We start from the raw sequence: 22037 nt of genomic DNA, 5'->3' as shown, positions 1-22037 counted from the left end.
CATATCCTGATTCTCGTTTCTCCTGCCACTCCTCTTCCCTGTTTCTCTCTAAATTCCTCCAATCCCTACTCACTCCTTTCTGTCTCTCAGTAGAAACAAAGAGGCATCTAAGGGATAAATGTAAAATAAAATAAAATAAAATAAAATAAAATAAAATAAAATAAAATAAAATAAAATAAAATAAAATAATATAAAATAATAAAATAAAACTAACACAACTAGCAATGGGAATGCAAATGGTGTAGAAACAACAGGATAGGACAAAACAAACAGAAGAAAACAATCCCAGAAGAGGGTACAAGAAACAGATTCACATACTCAGGAATCCCATAAAAAAACAAAACAAAACAAAACAAAACAAAACAACCAACCAAACAAAACCACTGAACAGGAAGACAAATTACATACAGAAATGACCGGAAAGGTAAGCAGAGAGAAGATAAAATATATAAATTAAATAAATTTAAAAATATTAAGATAAAATTAAAAAGAGAAATTAAAAAAATTTTCATGACAAAACAAAATGAGATAAGGAAATTCCAAAGATCCCACTGAGTTCATTTTCTGTTGGCCATCATCTGCTGGACACGTGGGCTACCTTTAGAAGTAGTTTGTTTTGATTTGCATTTCCCTGATGACTAATGAAGTTGAACATTTTTTTAAGATGCTTCTCCACCATCCAAAGTTCTTCAGGTAAGAATTCTTTGTTTAACTCTACCCATTTTTTAATAGGGTTATTTGGTTTTCTGGGCTCTAACTTCTTGAGTTCTTTGGATATATTGGATATTAGCCCTCTATCTGATGTAGAGATTTCACCTTACACCAGTCAGAATGGCTAATATTAAAAACTGAGGAGACAGCAGGTGTTGGCGAGGATGTGGAGAAATAGGAACACTCCTCCACTGCTGGTGGGGTTGCAAATTGGTACAACCACTCTGGAAATCAGTCTGGCGATTCCTCAGAAAACTGGGCACCTCACTTCTGAAAGATCCTGCTATACCACTCCTGGGCATATACCCAGAGGATTCCCCAGCATGTAATAAGGGTATATGCTCCACTATGTTCATAGCAGCCCTATTTATAATAGCCAGAAGCTGGAAAGAACCTAGGTATCCCTGAACAGAAGAATGCGTGCAAAAAATGTGGTATATATACACAACGGAATACTATTCAGCCATTAGAAACAATGAATTCCTGAAATTCTTAGGCAAATGGATGGAGCTGGAGAACATCATACTAAGTGAGGTAACCCAGTCTCAAAAGATCAATCGTGGTATGCACTCACTAATAAGTGGATATTATCCTGGAAAACTGGAATACCCAAAACATAATCCACACATCAAATGATGTAAAAGAAGAATGGAGGAGTGGCCCCTGGTTCTGGAAAGACTCAGTGTAGCAGTATAAGGCAAAACCAGAACAGGGAAGTGGGAAGGGGTGGGTGGGAGAACAGGGGGAGGGAAGGGGGCTTATGTGACTTTCAGGGAGTGAGGGGCCAGAAAAGGGGAAATCATTTGAAATGTAAATAAAAATATATCAAATAAAAAAAACAATAAAAAATAAAAAGAAGTAGTTTGTTGCCCGGTGGTGGTGGTGGCACACGCCTTTAATCCCAGCACTTGGAAGGCAGAGGCAGGCAGATTTCTGAGTTCGAGGCCAGCCTGGTCTACAGAGTGAGTTTTAGAACAGCCAGGGCTACACAGAGAAACCCTGTCTCGAAGGAAAAACAAAATAAACCAAAACAAAAACAGAAACAAAAAACCAAGAAAGAAGCAGTTTGTTTACTCACATGGGAGTCCATTCGAGAAAACTAAATTGTCATTTGCCAGTGGTTATCAATTAGAGATCCTTGGTCATGTGACCACTTCATTTCGCTCTCTGACGCAATGTGGTACAGACCGGTATATGGTCTGTGCATTCTGCCTCTGTCTATATGAGTACGTATGAGTGTCCTTAGAAGACCTTGTTAACTTTGTCTTCTCCATCTCCTAAGGCATTTTCGCTTTTTCTGCCTCTTCTTGCTCTGGGTTCCCTGAACTCTGAAGGAAGGCATTTAATGGAGATATTGAATTTATGGCTGAGTGTTCCAAAGTCTCTCTACTCTTCTTAATGTCTGGCTGCGGGTCTCTGTACTTATTGCTCACTGCTGCAGGAGGAAGCTCTCTTATTGTGACTGTGCTATTCATTCATTCATTCATTTAGAGAAGTAGTGTTTGATTTTACAGTAGGTCTCTAGGCAATCTAGTCTCGGGTTCTTAGTCACCCAAGCAGAATTGATTATGGATTACATCTTATGGAATGGACTTTGCATAACATTACATACAGGCCAGTTATTTTCACAAGCTTTGTACCATCATTATATTAGCATATCTTGCAGGCAGAACAATATCTATCATAGATCAAAGTGTTTCTGGCTGGATAAAACAATTTTATTTTATTTATGGTTTCAAATACTGTCAGAAATGGTTTACAGTAACTATAGGACAGTTAATCATCTGAGAAATGAAGATTGAATAAGTGTTCAGCAAACATGGAAAGGACTCAGTATACATAATTTCTATATAGTATTTTGAAATTATATGAAGTGAAACACATATGTAAATATAATTAATTGGGATAATATAAATTCAAGAGAACAACATAGCATAGAAATTTAATGTTCACCCTAATTAAACATACCATAGTTTATAACAAAACATCTAAAATGAATCTTAGAGACACTAGTTATCTTTGAGAGAATAAATCCTGGCCTAGTATGTATCAAACAAGGCCCATGTGATCAAAAGTATCATTAGTACCTATAACATATTGTGACTGTACCTATGACAAAAGAAGTCTCTTCAGTAATATTAGCCTTTTTGGTTTTTGGGGGGGCAGCATTTGGATAAAATATCAATGAGAATTTTATGTTCCCTTAATAATATTTAGTATGTATTGATTACATCCAATTAGGCAATGTAACTCAGTGTCATGCACTGAACATTAAACACAACATTGTTTACCTGTCTTAGATTCCCACAAAGTCTTTATGACCAAATACATGAGGACAAAAATCTAAGAAAAAACAAAACAAAACAAGAACAGCATACAGGGTCACCAATTAAATTCTTACCAGTTTAAAATAAATTATTCCAAATATAAAATTCTTAAAAGTCCTTTTTGTGATCTCCTGTAAATTTCTTTTGGAAACAAGACAGTATCCCAAACAATTCTCTATGTTTGGGAGTTATACATTTCCTGAAGACATTTTTCTTTTTTTGTTTCCTTAATTGTGTATGTGTATTCTAGCAATTTCCTGCGGAATTCCTAAAGCCCCAACTAATGGGGGAATACTTACAACAGACTACTTGGTTGGAACACGAGTTACTTACTTCTGCAATGATGGATACAGACTGTCATCTAAGGAACTCACCACAGCCACCTGCCAGTCAGATGGAACATGGAGTAATCATAATAAGACCCCTCGTTGTGTTGGTATGAACACTCATGGAAATTTGTCAGCAGTTTGCAATTAAGATGTTATATGACTTAAAACTTTATGTACTGTTGGCTATTAAAGATATTTCTCTATAAAAGAAATGTTCTAGGATATAAATAAAAGTTAACTGACCTGTGTCATGTTATCAAATACTAAAGGACAAGAAGCATGCGTTTTTGTTCAATTTTAGAAATTCCAAAATACGTAAAGGTCTCAAATATGATATTTGTATTTGATATAACTAAGTTCTATTTACTTTGTAAAATGGTATTTATTGTTAAATTCAATGTATAGGAAACCTTTGAAAATATGTGTTAATAATGTTCTATTTCAGTAAACTAAGCTCTAAGTTTATAAGAGCAAACAGTGAAAATGATTATCCATAACTTTGACTTTCCTTAGAGTATTTCTTCTTAACTTACATTTAGAATTTTTCAACTACTTTTGTTACTATCATAGTATACTAATAAATATATAATTATAATTGAAAGTTATTTTAATGAGAAATTATTTAAGTAATATTTTATTTCCTCTATTTCAATTTCTTGTCACAATTATTACTAACATTTGAAACTCATTATTTCATTTAAAGTGAGGATTGTTCAATTCTGTGTATTCTTTAAAAGCTACCTAATATTGCTTTTATGTATCTTAAGCAATCTTTTAATAAACAAACATAGGTACTATAGCTCTTGTTCACAAAGACCATTCTGATCAAGCCCATTTTCTGAAACTAATTTCTTCAATAAACATTTTAATAATAAGGAAAGACAGCAAACAAGGTAACTGGGATTCTAGATGGAGAGATCAATATAAATATATCCAGTATCCAATTGTGAAATAACTCATTAATTCAAAGAACTTCCAACAGTTTCAGAGGAAATAGAAATAATTAATGATTAACGTACAAATATGAGCAAGCATTACCCTGTAAAGCACAATAGAGACTTAACTAAATTAATGGCAGCATAAAACATCAATATACTTCAGCTCTCCTTAGGCAGTAGAGTGGCTCTTGTCTTACTAGCATCTATATCGTTTTGATTTATACAGTTGTTACATGTCCAAGTATCAATTCCTTTACCTTGGAACATGGAAGATGGAGAATTGTGAATGGATCTCATTATGAATACAAAACTAAGGTGGTTTTTAGCTGTGATCCTGGTTATCATGGACTCGGCCCTGCTTCTATTGAATGCCTTCCTAATGGCACTTGGAGTTGGAGAACTGAAAGACCATACTGCCAAAGTAAGCATGCAGGATGCTCACATTGTTTCAGAAACTCTTTTTGGTGATTTCATGTCTTATATTACTTCTCTTTCTAAATACACCATGAAAAGATGAGACTGTTTTTTGTCTACCCCTGAGCATGTTCCTTCAAGATGGAACATTCACGTTACCCAGCCTATCCTCAAAACCCTTTCCCCAAATGGGCTTCCTAGTTTCTGCACTTTAGGTGTAAACCATCATTACAAATGACACAATGGCACTAAGAAAATTATTCACATTACAGTTTAAAGCTTACTGATTATGTTTAGCAAATACTAAAAGTAAAATTAGTTTAGGAGATATGGACAAAATCTTATTTTATCAGCTAAATTATAATTCTATTAATTGCTTATGTAATGCTCACTCTGTATTATTTTTAGTCTTATATATTAAATTTATTGTTCTAAAATGTAACTGAATAATGTGTTCATTATTACAAATAAGTCACAGAGTCGATAAATATAAAAATGGTCTTTAACTCAGATAATCTAAGCACAATGTTTTCAAAACAATGCTGTATGAAGTTTAGTCTTTCTGATCTCGATTTCCTCAATAAGAAACTCTCATACTTTTATAAAGTTGTTGAGCTAATTTAATGTCATGATATATTTGAAATACTGTCTATAACCAGATTTCCAGAAAACTACAATATTATTTAATCAAATTGAAAACTATCAGGGTGTTTTAAATATTTTTAAAAACTTGTTTGGTTCTAGTAAAAACAACCTAAATAAAAGACAGTCAACTGAAATTCTTCTCAACTTCCTTTACCTACTTGTTATTTTGTTTCAGAATATACATAGATTAAAATTCAACCTTTTATCCTGAATACAAAAGACATTTATGCATAAAATATAGCACAGGCACTCATATTTTATAAGTGAATAAATAGTCTAATGAGATTGTGATTGTTAATAAATTTAATACTACAGATAGCTATCTTTATTGTATCTGGCATGTAGAGAGATAATTGTGGATAACATTTTTTATAAGTTTTTGGTTATAAGTTTTGAGTATAAGTGTTTTCTTAACCAAAGATATTTTGGTTGTCCTATGGCACAAAATAATTAGGTTAAGAAATAATGATAATAAAACTAGAGTTCTAAATATTCTAGTAGCTTCTAATTCATATGCATTCTTCAATATCCAAAGTTAAAGGAAGATTTGGAATAATGAGGTGTGTTTCTTCCAAACATAGCGAGTAAATATCAAACTATATCATATTCTTTTTCTTTTCTCTCACATACAAACTTATTTTACAAATGCTATTTTTATATTTAAGAAAACCAAATAGAAGATAACTGAAAATGTAAGCAGCATGCTATTTTTAACAGAAGCATTCAAATAATGTTTCATGAGTGTTTGCTTTTCGTTTTTAAGTCATCTCCTGTGGAGAATTACCAACACCTCCAAACGGAAATAAGATTGGAACTCAAACTTCCTATGGCTCCACAGCCATCTTCACATGCGACTCAGGATTCATGCTTGTGGGTTCTGCTGTACGGGAATGTCTTTCCTCTGGTCTGTGGAGTGGATCAGAAACCAGATGTCTAGGTACGGGTTTTAACTCATTTTATCTTTCCCTCCCAAACATCATACATAAGAGGAAACTGATCTTATTCCCTGATATGAGATTGCAACTTTTATTAACAAAGGGTTAAAAAACAGAAGAGGCTTATTACTAACAGGTCTCATGGTAGAAAACTGATAGCCCTTGGCATCATTCCGCTGGTATTGCTGTCAAGAATCTTATGTTATTATGGAGACACATTCTTTCTTTGGTGAAAAGAAAACAGTTATAAGTAAGTACTGAAAATATACAAGCTGGATTACACACAAACTGGATTAACACCACTCAGATCGTTCTAATCTACAATCAGCTCTCCACACTTCAGTCTTTCTCTGCTGAATTTATAAAATGCAACATATTTAAAAATAGTCTATTCAAACCATTAGGCTATAGTTTTTGAAGATGATTTTAGACAACAGGATTTTTATTCAACATTAGCATTTTCTCAAAACTCTGTTGAGAAACAATCGATCAAACAATCCTGTTCTGTTTATCATGGAAAGAATAATATGGTGTGTACATCACTTCAATTTGAAAAGCTTTGATATCAAGAGATTTCTATGATTTATGTTTATTTATTCAAAATAATTTAAGTGACATTGTTTATTCATTCATCTGTTCATATTTTTGATATTTTATGTACTAATTTCTAAACTGTTTCAGAGTTTATACTTTTTAAAAATGCTATTTAAGTATGAATGGTACAAGATTTTGTCTTTTGTTAACATATGCTGTACTTTAACAATTTTGAAAAAAGTTTACATAAATAAGTTATTTAAAATATAAAAGATTTAGTTTGAGTGAGAATTTATATTTAACTGCTGTAACTATAAAACAGTTTCTTTATATGAGAGGACTCATTTATTAGTGTCTCATATAAAACCACCATCAAAAATCTAAACAAATCCAAACTTAGTACATTAAGTGATTATGTGAACAAAAGAATATTTTAATATTTCCCAAAGTACTTTTACTCATTGAAGCCTCGATTAATTGGTATACTTGTAAATTGTTAAGATTTGTGGGCAATATATTTTATAATTATACAATAAAGTTAACACTTACACTTTATGTGGTATTTTGTGATAGTGTATGGATTTACCACCACAATACACTCTAACTATATCCCCTGGAAAAATGTATTGAAGAAATATTTATGAACAAACCATACTTTAGAATTTGTGACTACAATGTTGTAGAACTATGGATAGTAGAGGTTATATTGTTGGCATTTAATATAAATGCAGAATGATGGTGGTGAGAGAAGGATTCCAAACACTGATCCTACAGTACTGCATTAGAAATCAACCATAAGGATTCATTTACTGTCAGCTTACTTTTCTGACACAGAACCCCTTTGCATAGTTGAGCCCACAGAATGCTCTTCTGATTATTTAATGGGATGCAATGATTTTTATTTCTTACATCTCAGTGATTTTTTGTGTTTCTTAATTGGAAGAATAATAGACATCAGATACTTACATGTCTCTGATTCATTATCGAGCTAACCCTTTGTCAGATATGCTTACAAAATACCCATCTACATTTCAATACTTTTCTGATTAAATTATTTTATTTATTTACTTTCCAAATGTTGCCTCCCTTCCTGGTCCCCGATCTGTGAGTTCTTCACTCCATTTCTCACTCACTTGCTTCTGAGAAGGTGCTCTCCCAGCCAATCACCCCAACCAGCATCCTTCCCAGGGCCATCAAGATTCTGTAGATTAAGAACTTTGTTTCCCACTGAGGCCAGACAACCCAGTACTCAGCTACATATATATGTGCCACAGACCAGCCTGGAAATACTCTTTGGTTGGAAGCTTAGTCTCAGGGAGGTCTGAGGGAAATGGTTTAGTTGATATTGTTGTTCTTCCTGTGGAGTTACAATCCTCTTCAGCTCCTTCAGGCCTTTCCCAAACTCTTCCAGAGGGTTCCCTGACCTCAGTACAATGGTTAGCTGTAATCTGCATCTGTTTCACTCATCTGCTGGTAGAGGCTCAGAGGATAGCCTTGCTGCTATGTGCATGCACAACATAGGACAAGTAATACTGACAGGGTATGGTGCCTGCACATGGGAAGGATCCTAATTTGGGCAAGTCAGTGGAAGTCCTTTCCTTCAGTCTCTGCTCCATTTTTGTTTCTGTGTTTTCATGCATGTCCTTTTGGGCCTGGGTTACTTCATTCAGGATGACTTTTTTTAGTCCCACCCATTTGTGTGCAAATTCATGATGTCCTCCTTTTTAATAGCCAAATAGTATTAGGTAAATGAACCACATTTTTTGGTAGCCATCATTTGTTGAGGGACATCTTTGTTGTTTCCAGCTTCTGGCTATTACAAATAAGGATGCTAAGAAAATAGCATGTATCCTCACAGTATGGTGGAAAGGGGAAGAAGCATCTTCTGGGTATATGCCCAGGAGTGGTATAGCTGGATCTTCAGAGAGAACTCTTTCCAGTTTTCTTAGAAACAGCCAGATTGATTTCCATAGTGGTTTTACAAGTTTGTAATCCCACCATCAATGGAGGAGTGTTCCCCTATCTCCATATCCTCACTAGCATGTGCTGTCACTTGACTTTTTGATCTTGGCTATTCTGATTACAATTAAATTGACTTGCAGCTGTTTGAAATAGCCTGTAAATACATTTCCATAATGAATGTTTAAGTAAAACATGTAAAGAAACATTAAAAACCTTAGCATCTGTATTATTAGCGAGACATCTGTATTTGCGTATGGTTCTTGCTTTTACTTTCATTGGTATTTTTTTTCTATAGAATCTTTCTGTATAAATCCACCCGACTCGGCCTCCAGATTGCTAAGATAAAACGGTGGCACTCTTTCCACCTTCAGCATCTCCATCTGTTTTTATTCTGTTGAATTATATTTTTCTCTATTTTCTCATTTTCCTATGTGATATGGTAGATTATTTTCTATTTAATCACATCTTAATATGAATTACCATTCTTAATCAAATCTGGTTCTGATTTTGATCATAGTGCTTTATGAGTATTTCTCTCAGTGTGATTTGTTTCTTCATTTCTTAATTAGGACTTTTGATGAGCCTAAGTTTTCAACCTTGTTAAAGACATACTTTGATTTGTCAACTATCCTTTTTGGCTATTGTCTGATTTCAGCTAAGGCAATTTCTGCCTCCTTCCTGCACCATTAATCAAAAAATACTTTCTATCAGGTTGTTTTCTAGGAGGTTTCTAGATTGATATATTATGCATGTGCTCAAAATATGTTAGTGCATTTATTATGAGATAAAATTAAGCTTGTTTTTCCCTTCTAGGGAAATCATTTGTTTCTTAATTTTATTTTTAATTAGAACATTGGGGCATTTACTTCGACTCTGTAATCATTCCTATGTCATATCTCCCATTTACTCATTCTTCCTCATATCCATGGCCTCTTTTATTTACACACACACACACACACACACACACACATACATGCGTGTGCACACATAAGCACACACACATCTTTATCTATCTGTCTGTCTGTCTATCTATACATACACACATACACCAGTTTGGCTGCATTTTTAATGTATTTATTTATGCTGATCTCTGCCTCCCTCCTGGTCCCTCCTCACACATTCCCTCCCCTATTCCACACTCCAGTTCTCCTCTGTGAGGATGGGGGTATTCCCCTACTATGGTACTTCAAGCGCTGCAAGAATAGGTGCATCCTCTCCTATCAAGGTTTGTCTGTCTGCCCTTAAGGTTGTTCATATGTACATATTTTTATTTTTATGAGCAATCAATTACTATTAGATATCCAATTATGGAACTTATCTCTGAAGATGATTAATATTTTTACCTTTGGTAGTTAATTACTTATAACTTTTCATCTAAGATTAGATACCTATGAGATTTTCCCAATGCATAATGACATGTCATATGGTGGTGTCACTTTCCAGGTCTTGTTTGGACTGCCATGTTCTTGAGGTTTCATGGGTGTAGTTTCCTCGTCATACATAGAAGACACAATATCACAGCAATTTTCTAGGTTCTTTGGCTCTTTTCCTCTTTCTGACCTTCACCTGCAATGTTCCCTGAGCCATGACTTTAAGATTGTTATGTTTATGTACCAATCGAGGCTTGGCACCACATATCAGCTGTTATCTGGATGTTGACCTCTTTTTTATCACTGTAATAATCTCAATTTGCTTCAAAAAGAAGCTTACTTGATGAGAGGCAAAATCTGTGCTTTTCTGTGTATTTAGAAAGCAGTTAGGAATCGTACTGGATTAGGAAAATGCCAGCAGTCTTCTCTAAAATCCATAATCTTACTACACAATTATAGCTGCTGGACCTGGAGCTTATATTTATCTTCATTATTTGGTTGTTTATTTTCCTAATTTTAAAGTCAAAATAAAACAGTAAAACATAATGATTATATAACCCTTTGTTTTCTAATTACAATGTATAAACCAGACAGGGATTATACTCAGTGTAAAATGGTTAGGATGTGCAGGTCATGTATTTAAACCTTAATGCTACAAAGACAAATTGGGAGATCTGTGCTTATAAATTTTCTTCCTAAACACTGCTTTTTTTTACCCATAAAGTTATACTTGATAGATATTAACTTTTATATATCAAAATCCTGTATTTTTGATCAATCCACTAGGTAATATTTCTTCAATTTTTAAATTCTTGATATTTTTCAGAATGTGCTTTTGTTACCTTTAAATTCTTTAATACTTTATGAATTCTTAATAATATTTATTTAATATTTAATAACATCAAGTAAATTAAATAATTAATAATATTAATGTTTAATAAAGCTAATTATGTTTATAAATCACCAATAAAGTACCAGTAACATCGTTAAAACTTGTTTTTGACTAATTTCAGCGGGTCACTGTGGAATTCCAGAACTCATTGTGAATGGTCAAGTCATTGGAGAAAATTATGGATATAGAGACACAGTTGTGTATCAGTGTAACCCTGGCTTTCGTCTGATTGGTTCTTCTGTGAGGATATGTCAGCAAGATCACAATTGGTCTGGTCAGCTTCCATCCTGTGTGCGTAAGTAAGCACGGCAATTGAAATTAGGTTTCCTTGATCTCTAAAAGAGTTAATCAATCATGGTATTTACTAAGCAAGATAAATACTGGTGTTGATAAACTATATATAAATGGCAATGCAAATTAAATTTTAAAATCTATTCACATATACTGTTCACATATTCAATAATCATTAAGGATCATATAAAATCATTAATGTAAAAAATATTCATTTTTTATTACTTATATTTGTAAGAAGACAGAAGTCAAACTTGGAAACTCAGTACTTAATATAAATATTTATGAGTGAACATTTGTGCATAGATGGCATATTTTCAACATGTTTTCTATATAAGAATTTCAATAGTTGACACCAATGTGCAACAGTGTCAACACTCTTGTGATGTGAGATTACAAAGTTTTTATTAATGTAAATCCTTTTGGTAAATGTTCTTTGGTAATTAGGACGCTATAACTAGCTCATCAAAGCATATCCTGATGAAGTGTAATTAGTGGAGAAAAACATCATCAGATATCACATGGAGAGCCATTGTACTGATGTCATATACACTGCTAATTATGTCAGTTAAGTCAAGTAATTTGATCCTTCAGAGCTCTATTTCATAAACAGTGTTTATCACTATGGTTTCCTTTAGCTTCAGAAGTCATTACATCCTAAAATATATTGATATTATGTATATGAAGCATGACTAATAGGCTTGATAACTGATTGAAAAAGTTTAATCAACATTAGAAAATTTATGATAGTACTACTTTCAATTTCTTTAACACAAATACAAAATTGTTGGGCTGCACATACTATTAGTTATTTACAATTAAAGTTATATGAAAACACTTGTCATTTTAATAAATCTTTTGATTAATTTGTATGAATTTATACATTAAAATATGAAACTAGAAAGATACCTCAGTGTTTATGAACATTGGTTTCTCTTTTGGAGGACCAACGTTTAACTTTCTGCTCACACATGATGCCCCCCCCCAACCATCTGGAATTCCCAAACTAAGGATGTTTGAGGCTCTCTGGATTTTGTAGATACTGTTTGCAATTGGCATGTGTGTGTGTGTGTGTGTGTGTATGTGTGTGCATGCACACACACACACATGCTCGCTCAAAGCACTGTGCCACAGAAAATGAAAAAAATTAATTAAATGGAGTTTGAGACAGGTTTTTGTTTTGTTTTTTTACTTTATCTTAAATCCTTAAGTAGTTATTGCTGCATTTTGGAGTTTTAAGGAACCTCTTTCCATACATGAAGTATGATTTTAATCATGCTGCTCTAATTCATTTATTATTGTTTTAATGATGAGAAAGCACACAAACCTTAAGACTGAGGAAAGAAGGGAAGTCACTCAGTGTGGAACACTCAAGTAGAAAGGGACTGAGGCCCTCAAAATCAAGAAGTAGTGAGCACGCCAGGTGACTGGTCACTGGTCAGGATGGAGAGGCTTTGTGGGCTGAAAACCATGAATGGGGATAAGTTTTCCACCTTGTAATTGTTGCATGAGTCCCAAACCAATGCTTGACTCTCTCAGGCTAGAGCTGCACCACCTATACTTTATACTTTGGCTTATAACTTATACTGTGAATAATACATGTGTTTGTACTTGTATGTACATGAGTGCTTTTGTGTGTGCATGTGTGTGTGTGTGTGTGTGTGTGTGTGTGTGTGTATCTCATTTTGCATGATAAGCAGGTGTTTACACATAGGCTACATATTTTTCCCCTGAACAGAACTTTCCTAAATCATCATCTCTAAGTTAGTTAAGGTGAAGGGTTAGCTCAGAGAGGCAAAGAGGAGGGAGGAAAAGAAGGTTTTGGGATTGGGGGGGCTTGTTAAGAGGTAACTGGGAAGTAAGATATCATTTGAGATGTATATGAATGGAATGATTAACTTTTAAAAAAAGTTGAGGGCTTAGGTCAGAATGCTGTGAAGCAGAGTATAGTATAAAGTATCCACTTTATACTTGTGATATTTGCTTCGTTATTTATTTATTTATTTATTTATTCATTCATTCATTCATTTATATTTGGGGAAAATGTTAAAAAACAACCCGCCAACTCTCTGTAATATCAGAGCATTCTCCTGTGCTCCTGCTGGCCTGCCAACTTTCCCGTCACAGCTACAACAAACCACAGGGCTCCCTCTGAGCCATCTCTCCTGTGATTTCCCCTGTCCCCCCAGGACATTCTTGCTACCACACAATACCCACACACCCCACAGTAAGCCATCTTAACACCTAATTACCCAGTAGAATAAAGACTCTTATAGCTTAATTAACCAGATTTATATATCAATAAAATCACAATTTGCAAGATGAAAATACAGTAATTTTAGAGCCAATTGATAATGATAAAAGCTTTATACTAATATTTCCAACCTTGTGCAATCATAGCTACTTGCAGCTGTTTGAAACCACTTGGGATCAGGATCTTCTTCCTGTCCATCTCCTTCCATCTTGTTTTTCCATACTCTGATGCACTCTTTGTCTCTGCAACTCTTAGCTCTGCCTCTCTTTTCCCTGTCCAATCACAGGCCTCCCACTGCCCTTATATAATTTAACAGGGAAAACCCTGCAACAATTTATGTATTTGTCTGTCTGTCTGTCTGTCTGTCTGTCTGTCTGTCTGTTTGCTTTTATAGTCCAGATTTTATTGCCATGGCCCCTAGTCCACCCTCTTTATGTTCCACATCCCATACCTCCCGCCGATCCACCTGTCTCCATGAGGATGTCCCCACCCTCCACCTGCCACCACACCTGACCTCTAAACTCCATGGGGGCTCAAGTCTCTTGGGGGTTAGGTGCATCATCTTTAAACACAGAGCCACCAGTCCTCTGCTGTATATGTGTTAGGGGCCTCTTATCAGCTAGAATATACTGCCTGTTTGGTGGTCCAGTTTTTGAGAGCTCATGGGGGTCCAGATTAATTGAGACTGCTGGTCCTCCTACAGGGTCGCTCTCTTTCTCAGCTTCTTTCAGTCTTTTCCCAATTCAACCATAGGGGTCAGTAGCTTCTGTCCATTGCTTGGGTGCAAATATCTCCATCTGACTATTTCAGCAGCTTGTGTGGTCCTCTGGAATGTGGTCTTACTAAGTCCTTTTTTTGTGAGTGCTCCATAGCCTCAGTGATAGTGGCAGGCCTTTGGGCCTCCCCTTGAGCTGGATCCCACTTTGTACCTGTTGCTGGAACTTCTTTTCTTCAGGCTCTTCTCCATTTCCATCCCTGCAGTTCTTTCAGACAGGAACAATTATGGGTGAGAGTTTTGACTATGGGATCGCAGCTCCCTCCCTCACTTCATGCCCTGTATTCCTGCAGGAGGTGGGTTCTATAAGTTTCCTCACCCTACTGTTGGGCATTTCATTTTAGGTCCCTTTCTTTGAGTCTGAGAGACTCTCACCTCCCACGTCTCTCATACATTCTGTAGGGTTCCACTAGCCTTCTTTCTCCAGAGGTTGCCTGTTTCCATTCCTTCTGCTGGCCCTCAGGTCTTATATAAAAATTACGAATGTCCGAGAAATTCTTAAATATTCAGCATCCTTAGCATTTAGGGAAAGGCAAATCTAAACTACTTTGAGATGCCACCTTATTGACCTTAGCGATTTTGACAGTCCTAAGGGGGCTGGACATTAATGAGGAGGAGGTTGGGGGGACACCCTCCGGAGGTTGTTTCTGTCTCAGTCATCTTCTGGTAGAGCCTCTCAGAGGGCAGCCATGCAAGGTTCCTGTCTGAAAGCACCACACAGTATCGGTAATATTGTCAGGGAAAACACACACAATCTTAAATAGTTTTTGTTTTTTAATATATAATTTTACTGACTTTTTAATGTATTTGGTAGGGAAACATACTTTGTTTATATCCATATATCAACTTATTTTTCTACTTTGAATTGACTAAAGATATGTCATGTGATAATTAATGTTCTTTGGGTTTTTTTTTTCTCCTTTCGCCAATGATTTAGCTGTTAGCTGTGGTCACCCTGGTAGTCCAATTTATGGAAGAACAAGTGGAAATGGATTCAACTTTAATGATGTGGTAACATTCTCTTGCAATATTGGGTATCTTATGCAAGGGCCAACAAAGGCACAGTGTCAGGCCAACAGACAGTGGAGCCATCCTCCGCCAGTGTGCAAAGGTAACCAGCTCACTGTAGTCCAACTGGAATTGTGTTAGCAATATGTCTATAAAGGCATAGGTGATAAATATGAAGAGGTCAAGCAGAAAAGTAGGGAATTATTAATAAAATCAAAGGCATAGTAGTGGTGGGATCTCGTTTCCTGTTTTCAAATGTTATTTTTCTCAATTTTATTTTTATTCCCTTTGAACTGTAATTCCATCATCTCTGCTCTGCACTTCCCTTGCTCCAGAACTGTTTTTCTTCCTTATTGTGAGACCCACTTCAGTGCCAGCAGCATACAGAGACCAGGCAATGGTTCGGGGCCACAGGTTGCTCTAGCACGCGATACTATTGAGAGACTCATGGGAATTGGCCTGCCATAAATCCAAACCCATGCGTGCTCCAGAACCTTTTATACAGTGCCATGCCCCCTCTTCAGTCTCAATTTTGGGATTCTTTTTTTTGTGTGTGTGTGTAAAAATATGTAAATACACCTGGCAGAATCTGTTTCTGGCATTTGTGTATATGTAGCTTACTACTCTATCATTCTGCATTGCTTAACAATTTAGGGGATCATCAATGACCTCTCTCAGCAGCTATTATTTGGCCATAGTTCTTTGTCTACATGTGAGACCTATGAAGTCCTTTGACCCCTTTCACATTAGCATGTCTAAAATTGTAAGGTTTTCTTTCTGCCTGATATTAGGTCACAGCTATTTTGGAGAATGTATATATAGTACTTAGGATAAATTTCAACTGCATTTTTATTCATGATTACTGAAATGTGTTTTTGATATTTCTTTCTTTCTACTTTTACAAAATATCTCTGGATTACCATACTTTTTGCATACATTCCTTTCATTGTTTACCTAATAATTACAGATGAAAGAGAATCCTTTAGTGATTTTTTTATTTTTCAATGAAATATGATGTTTCATTTTTCTAAAAATAATATTTCCAATATTTTAATGTAGTTAACAAAAATTACTCACGTGGCATCATTATTCAATCTATATTTAGCACAATTCTTAGGAATTACTCTGGCACCCAAAATTAACTTTCTCCTGTGTTTCCACCTATACATCTATCAGACTATTATGTCAAATGTCCCAGGATTTCTGAGTATTTGGTTTATTTGACTAAATTCACTTCTGAAATGAAGATTTTAAAAAAAATTCAACAGAATTGTACCTAGGTATATTTATATTATTCTTACTCTAACATTTAACTTTTTCTTTTCTTTAGTGGTGAACTGTTCTGATCCTGGAATTCCAGCAAATTCCAAAAGAGAAAGCAAAATAGAGCATGGGAATTTTACCTATGGCACTGTGGTATTCTATGACTGCAACCCAGGATATTTTTTATTTGGCTCTTCAGTTTTAATATGTCAGCCAAATGGACAATGGGACAAACCTTTACCAGAATGTATCAGTAAGTAGATAATAGGAATTGTTCCTATAAAAATGTCATGAAAACAATATTCATGTTTATTACCATAACTCAAACTATACACCAAAAGAAATTATCTTGACTTAATTGATTCGTTTCAAACCACATATTCATATATTTTTCAAATTCATTGAGTAATTACTTTTCTATAATATCATTTTATTTTTGAAAATGTAAAATTACTTCTATAATATTATGACTATTCCTAGTGATAATAGAACAGACATCTACTTATCCCTGATAGAGAACCCACAGAGCATGGCAACAACCCAAGGGGGTTACAAACAAGAAGTTGAGTGAAAGATTAAAACATGAGCAGAAATGACTAATAGGCAGGTTGTTCACCCTAAGTTCACCATGAATATCAATTCAAGAAAGCTATAAACCCAGAGTATACTGTACAACTTACTTAAGCTTAGATATTTATAGCCTGTCACTTTTAAGCAGCTTAGAAGGTAAGGAGCCTTTTATAGGTCTCAGCATTTTTCAGTTGCTTGGATGATGTGAACCTCTTTTATCTCTTTCTCTGTGAATGTCTCTTAGCAGTCTTTACTGCTCATATTTACTTGGGGAGAAGGAAGTCTATAGAATCTGGTCAGTTTCAGTTTTTGATTCCTGAGCCAAAGGAACTTCCATGATTAATAGAATGTGTCTCAATAAGTTTCCCTCTAAGATGTAGGATTTAATATTACAGAAAATTACAACATAAGAAATATTAATATGACTGGCATTTTTCTATAATTCTTTGGGTAAGCATGAAGGCAGCAGATAACAAGACATAAGTACCACACTAACTTTTTTAATTTTTTTGTTTTAGAGACAATAATATTTAATTTTGTATCAATCTTAAACTATTGCTTGATATATCTTAGTGTTGATATGAGCAACTATGGTTTCTTCAGATTACTTGATTTAAGGAGCACCATTTCTTAAAACTTGTAGATCATATATTAGAATATAAAACAAATTATATATACATACATTGTGTGTGTCTCTGTGTGTATTGTCCACATTTGCATGAAAATAATTTAATGTATTGTGAGAGATCACTCCATTGGGTAAAAAAAGCCTTCTGGACAATGATCTAAGTTCAAATATTTGAATTTATGTATAAAAAGTCAGAAGTTGTAGATGTGTTCCATGTACAACTTCAGTGAAATAGAAGAAATAGTAAAATCAGCAAAATTTCATAGGAAAGCTGGACCTAGCAAGTTCACAGCATAGCAGAAATAATAGAGACTTTGAGTCTAAGCAATTAGGTAGAAGAAATGAAGGAACTGATTTTAAACAGGCTATCTTCTGACCTCTTCACTAGCTCAAGAACACACACACACACACACACATGCACACACACACACAATTTAAGAGTTATAAGCAAAAGTTTTTAAGTTAGAAGTGAACATAATTCTGATTAAGAGAATTGATAGGTCTCATTGACTTAATAGGATATAGAAAAAATTGTTTTTGGTTTTGTTTTTGTTTGTTGTTTTTTGTTTTTGTTCTTTGTTTTTTGTTTTTTAAGACAGGGTTTCTCTGTGTAGCCCTGGCTATCCTGAAACTCACTCTGTAGACCAGGCTAGCCTCGAACTCAGAAATCCACTTGCCTCTGCCTCCCAAGTGCTGGGATTAAAAGCGTGCACCACCACTGCTCAGCAAAAATGTTTATAAAGTATTGCAAAATGATTGTCCAAGTAACTGTTGGTTATAATAAATAAGTTATTTTATATTCATGTTTTATTGAGAGGGATTTATTTTACATTTATGAATAAAGCTTTAATGACAATGTTTGGCAAAACAAGTCTACTGTTAGAAAAATAAAGATTTCACATGTCCATAAAATTCCAATAACTAATGTACTGGTCTGACTGTGGAATAAAATTTATTTTACTTCTGTTAGTAGACTATCCTAATGATTTGAATAATTTGCTTACAAGAACTTTATAACTATAAATTAATGTTAAAATATTTGGTTTTTTGTAGAACATAAAGACTTTAAATCATTTCGGTTTACTTTAATTTTCATTACTGATAGGCCTTTGACTTTATTGATTAATACATATCATTGATAAATTTTGCTAAATATCAGAGTCATCTTTCAAGTTCATGTCTCATATTGCATATTTTATTGGTCTAGAAATAGATAGCTTTGGATCTATAAGCTCTTTCTATAAGCTTAATTTAGTAGTGAACAAACACTAATTTCCAACGTTTCTGCAATATTTGCATTTTTATTGTCCTATGCATAGAAACATGTTGAATGTCAAGAAGTTTCTGTGTCTTTTCTTTAACATCTAAAATAAATCGGTGCCAGACTTGAATCCCAGAACTTCTCTAGCTCTTTAGTCCCCAAAATTATTCCCCTTTAATTTTGGTATAGTCTAATGTTTAAATAAACTGGGATTCCATTTGTTTTCATTTAGTTGACCTACCTCAGTCTTCTAAATATATTTTATATCCTCCTCCAGTTACATTCATATTTCAAACCAACTGTTTAATGCCATGACTGAATATGGATATGGTCAGTACTAACTCACCTTGTTAGGGTAAAACAAATGTGGTTGTGTGTATTTATCTTTGTATACAAATTCCTAGTAAACTCATCCTCAGGATAAATGACTTAATTCAATCATTCCATAACTAAGACATTCATTTTATGCTTAGGAAGCTAACTTTTATAGAGTCTTTAATATCAAGGATGTATTTATCTTAGTAATGTTTAATTAGCCTTTTGAGATTGCAACATTGTCTGCCATCTATAGTTTCCAGTTAAATACTGAACATCTTTAAATTAATAAAAAATAAATAAAATATCAGAATATTTTAAATAAATTTCTGATTTTGTGTCCACTTACAGTCACACCTGACTTTGGTCACATGTGGTTTTCAGAGTACTGCCTGGAAAACGCTTTGACATGTCAGAATAGAAAATTTACTTTTTTTTTTGTAAACAAGATGATTCAGGTTGTTCGATAGGAGATATAAAAAAATTTTATATTCAAAAATTATGTATTGTAGTGATTGACTGTGGACACCCTGGCATTCCTCCTAATGCAGTCCTGTCTGGAGAGAAGTATACTTTTGGGTCAACAGTTCACTATTCCTGCACAGGAAAGCGTTCTCTTCTAGGCCAGACATCCAGGACTTGCCAGCTAAATGGACATTGGAGTGGATCCCAACCTCATTGTTCAGGTACCAATGGCATGGAACTGTGTATGACAAAAATTTACTTTGACTACTAATTCATATAGCACACTCTAAGAACATCAGCATCCCTCTTAAAGGATGTCAGTCAAGACTGGGAGGAAACATTTATTTGAATGCTTGTAAGGGAATGTGAATCAAAAGACAAAGGAATACTAAATTTTTAGATCAATGATTCTCAACTCTCTAATGCAATAACCAATTAACCTAGTTCCTCATTTGTGGTCACCCTGAGCCATAAAATTATTTTTATTGATAATTCATAACTATAATTTTGCTACTGTTATGATTTGTAAAATAAATATCTGATATGTAAGATAGCTAATAAGTGACCTCTACATAAGTGTCATTCTACTTTGCAAAGGAGTCATGAGCTACAGGTTGAGAAACATGGCTCTAAATGCTAATTATCAGGTGTGTGCTTTGGATCATGCCTGTGCTCTATGTAAACAACTAAGTGATTTTAGAATATGTTTCATTATGAATTCATAATGACTGTATAGATATTCTATTTTAGTACATATGGTTGAAAAGATATAGGAAGAATGTTTATCAAAATTCATTTCTCTTTATTTCTAATGAATGCTTACTTAGTGGCAAATTAAAAACAAATTCTAAGTATGTTAAATTGAAAAGAGTCTCTTTCATGAGTCTTATGAAAGCTGTTTATAGTATTAAATTTATTTATTATTAATACAATATATTTATTCATTATAGTTACAGAAATTATCTTTAAATTAATGAATATAGGTTTTCCTAATAACACATTGATAGAATATTTAGAATGATGCATAACCTATTTTTTCTTTAGAAATTTCATAAAATTGTTAGATATAGAGTAGATCTCTGGTCAGTATTATTTATGTTCATCCATTATCTAAATATGATACACTTTTTCTACAATTCTCTAAATTTACATATTAATCAATCCTCTTTTTAAAAAATAATTTATTATTTGTTATATGTTAGTACACTGTAGCTGTCTTCAGACACCCCAGAGGAGGACATCGGATTTCATTACAGATGGTTGTGAGCCACCATGTGGTCCTGGGATTTAAACTGTGGACCTTTGAAGAACAGTTAGTGCTCTTAACACTGAGCCATCTCTCCAGGCCATAATCAATTCTTTTTACATAATTTAATTTTGTGAGGATTTTTTAGATAGTTTTAGGAAAAATTTTACATTGTTTTCTCTTTAGAAGTAAGAAAGGTGAAGTTATTGAGTTCAAATCTTCTAAATTATGATAGTGATTGTTTGGGGCGTCAAGTATAACCTACAAATCAGTATAATTCTAAAATTCTCTTGCATGATAATTAGTCTTATCTTTAACTTACTCATAAGTAAATTTCCAGAAGACAGACTGTACAAACATCCTTTGTCCATTTATACAATATATTAAAAACCTAGTATTGAGGTGAAGAATAAATTACTACATATGTTAAACAGTAATAGAATGGTCTAAAACTGTATGTAGTAATTAGGATTACATCATAGATTTAAAAACAGAAGTTTATGGAAAGACTCCGCACAGAACATCTCAAAATTGCTTTAAAAGCCATCACAGTCAACTCATCTCTCTCTCTTTTGGTCTCTCTGTGTGTGTGTATGTGTGCATGTGTGTATGTGTACATTAATGTGTATAATGTGTGTGTGTGTTTGTATTATGACTATGTATACTGTGATTAGAACTATTGATGAGGTGTACAGAATAAGAAGGTACTAACATGAAAAGCAAAAACCAAGGACCTTGTGATGACAGGACAACAGTGATGGGGGAAATCCTGTTTGAAATTGATTTCCAGCTCTTAATTCAAGGTGGTTTACAATCTATTTCTATATTTTTGTAGCAGAAAAAAATAGTTAGTTGATATCTCTTTGCTGACAGTCATTGCAAGAGGAACTTTAAAAGGAGTAAA

The 22037-nt window shown here is 34.0% G+C and overlaps 1 protein-coding gene and 1 non-coding gene across 4 annotated transcripts in view; one reads left to right on the top strand and one right to left on the bottom strand.

Annotated features, from left to right (window-relative positions):
• Csmd3 (CUB and Sushi multiple domains 3) overlaps window positions 1–22037 on the top strand; it is a 1209570-nt gene that overhangs the window by 1135056 nt on the left and 52477 nt on the right. For 2 of the 3 annotated variants that reach the window (XM_052161507.1, XM_052161505.1), the window contains 7 exons: window positions 3289–3474; window positions 4532–4726; window positions 6128–6301; window positions 11179–11352; window positions 15315–15488; window positions 16716–16901; window positions 19935–20108. In XM_052161507.1, coding sequence (XP_052017467.1) covers window positions 3289–3474; window positions 4532–4726; window positions 6128–6301; window positions 11179–11352; window positions 15315–15488; window positions 16716–16901; window positions 19935–20108 — 1263 coding nt within the window. The remainder of the gene's footprint in view (window positions 1–3288; window positions 3475–4531; window positions 4727–6127; window positions 6302–11178; window positions 11353–15314; window positions 15489–16715; window positions 16902–19934; window positions 20109–22037) is intronic. The other variant, XM_052161506.1, reaches the window with a different exon arrangement.
• Window positions 15737–15867, bottom strand: LOC127668319 (small nucleolar RNA SNORA42/SNORA80 family). The gene has a single exon (XR_007974087.1). It is a non-coding gene; the product is annotated as a small nucleolar RNA SNORA42/SNORA80 family (small nucleolar RNA).

Source organism: Apodemus sylvaticus, chromosome 17 (assembly GCF_947179515.1).
Source record: "Apodemus sylvaticus chromosome 17, mApoSyl1.1, whole genome shotgun sequence".
Taxonomy (NCBI): domain Eukaryota; kingdom Metazoa; phylum Chordata; class Mammalia; order Rodentia; family Muridae; genus Apodemus; species Apodemus sylvaticus.
Note: the sequence above shows the minus strand (reverse complement) of the source record. Positions and strands in the feature narration are given on the sequence as shown.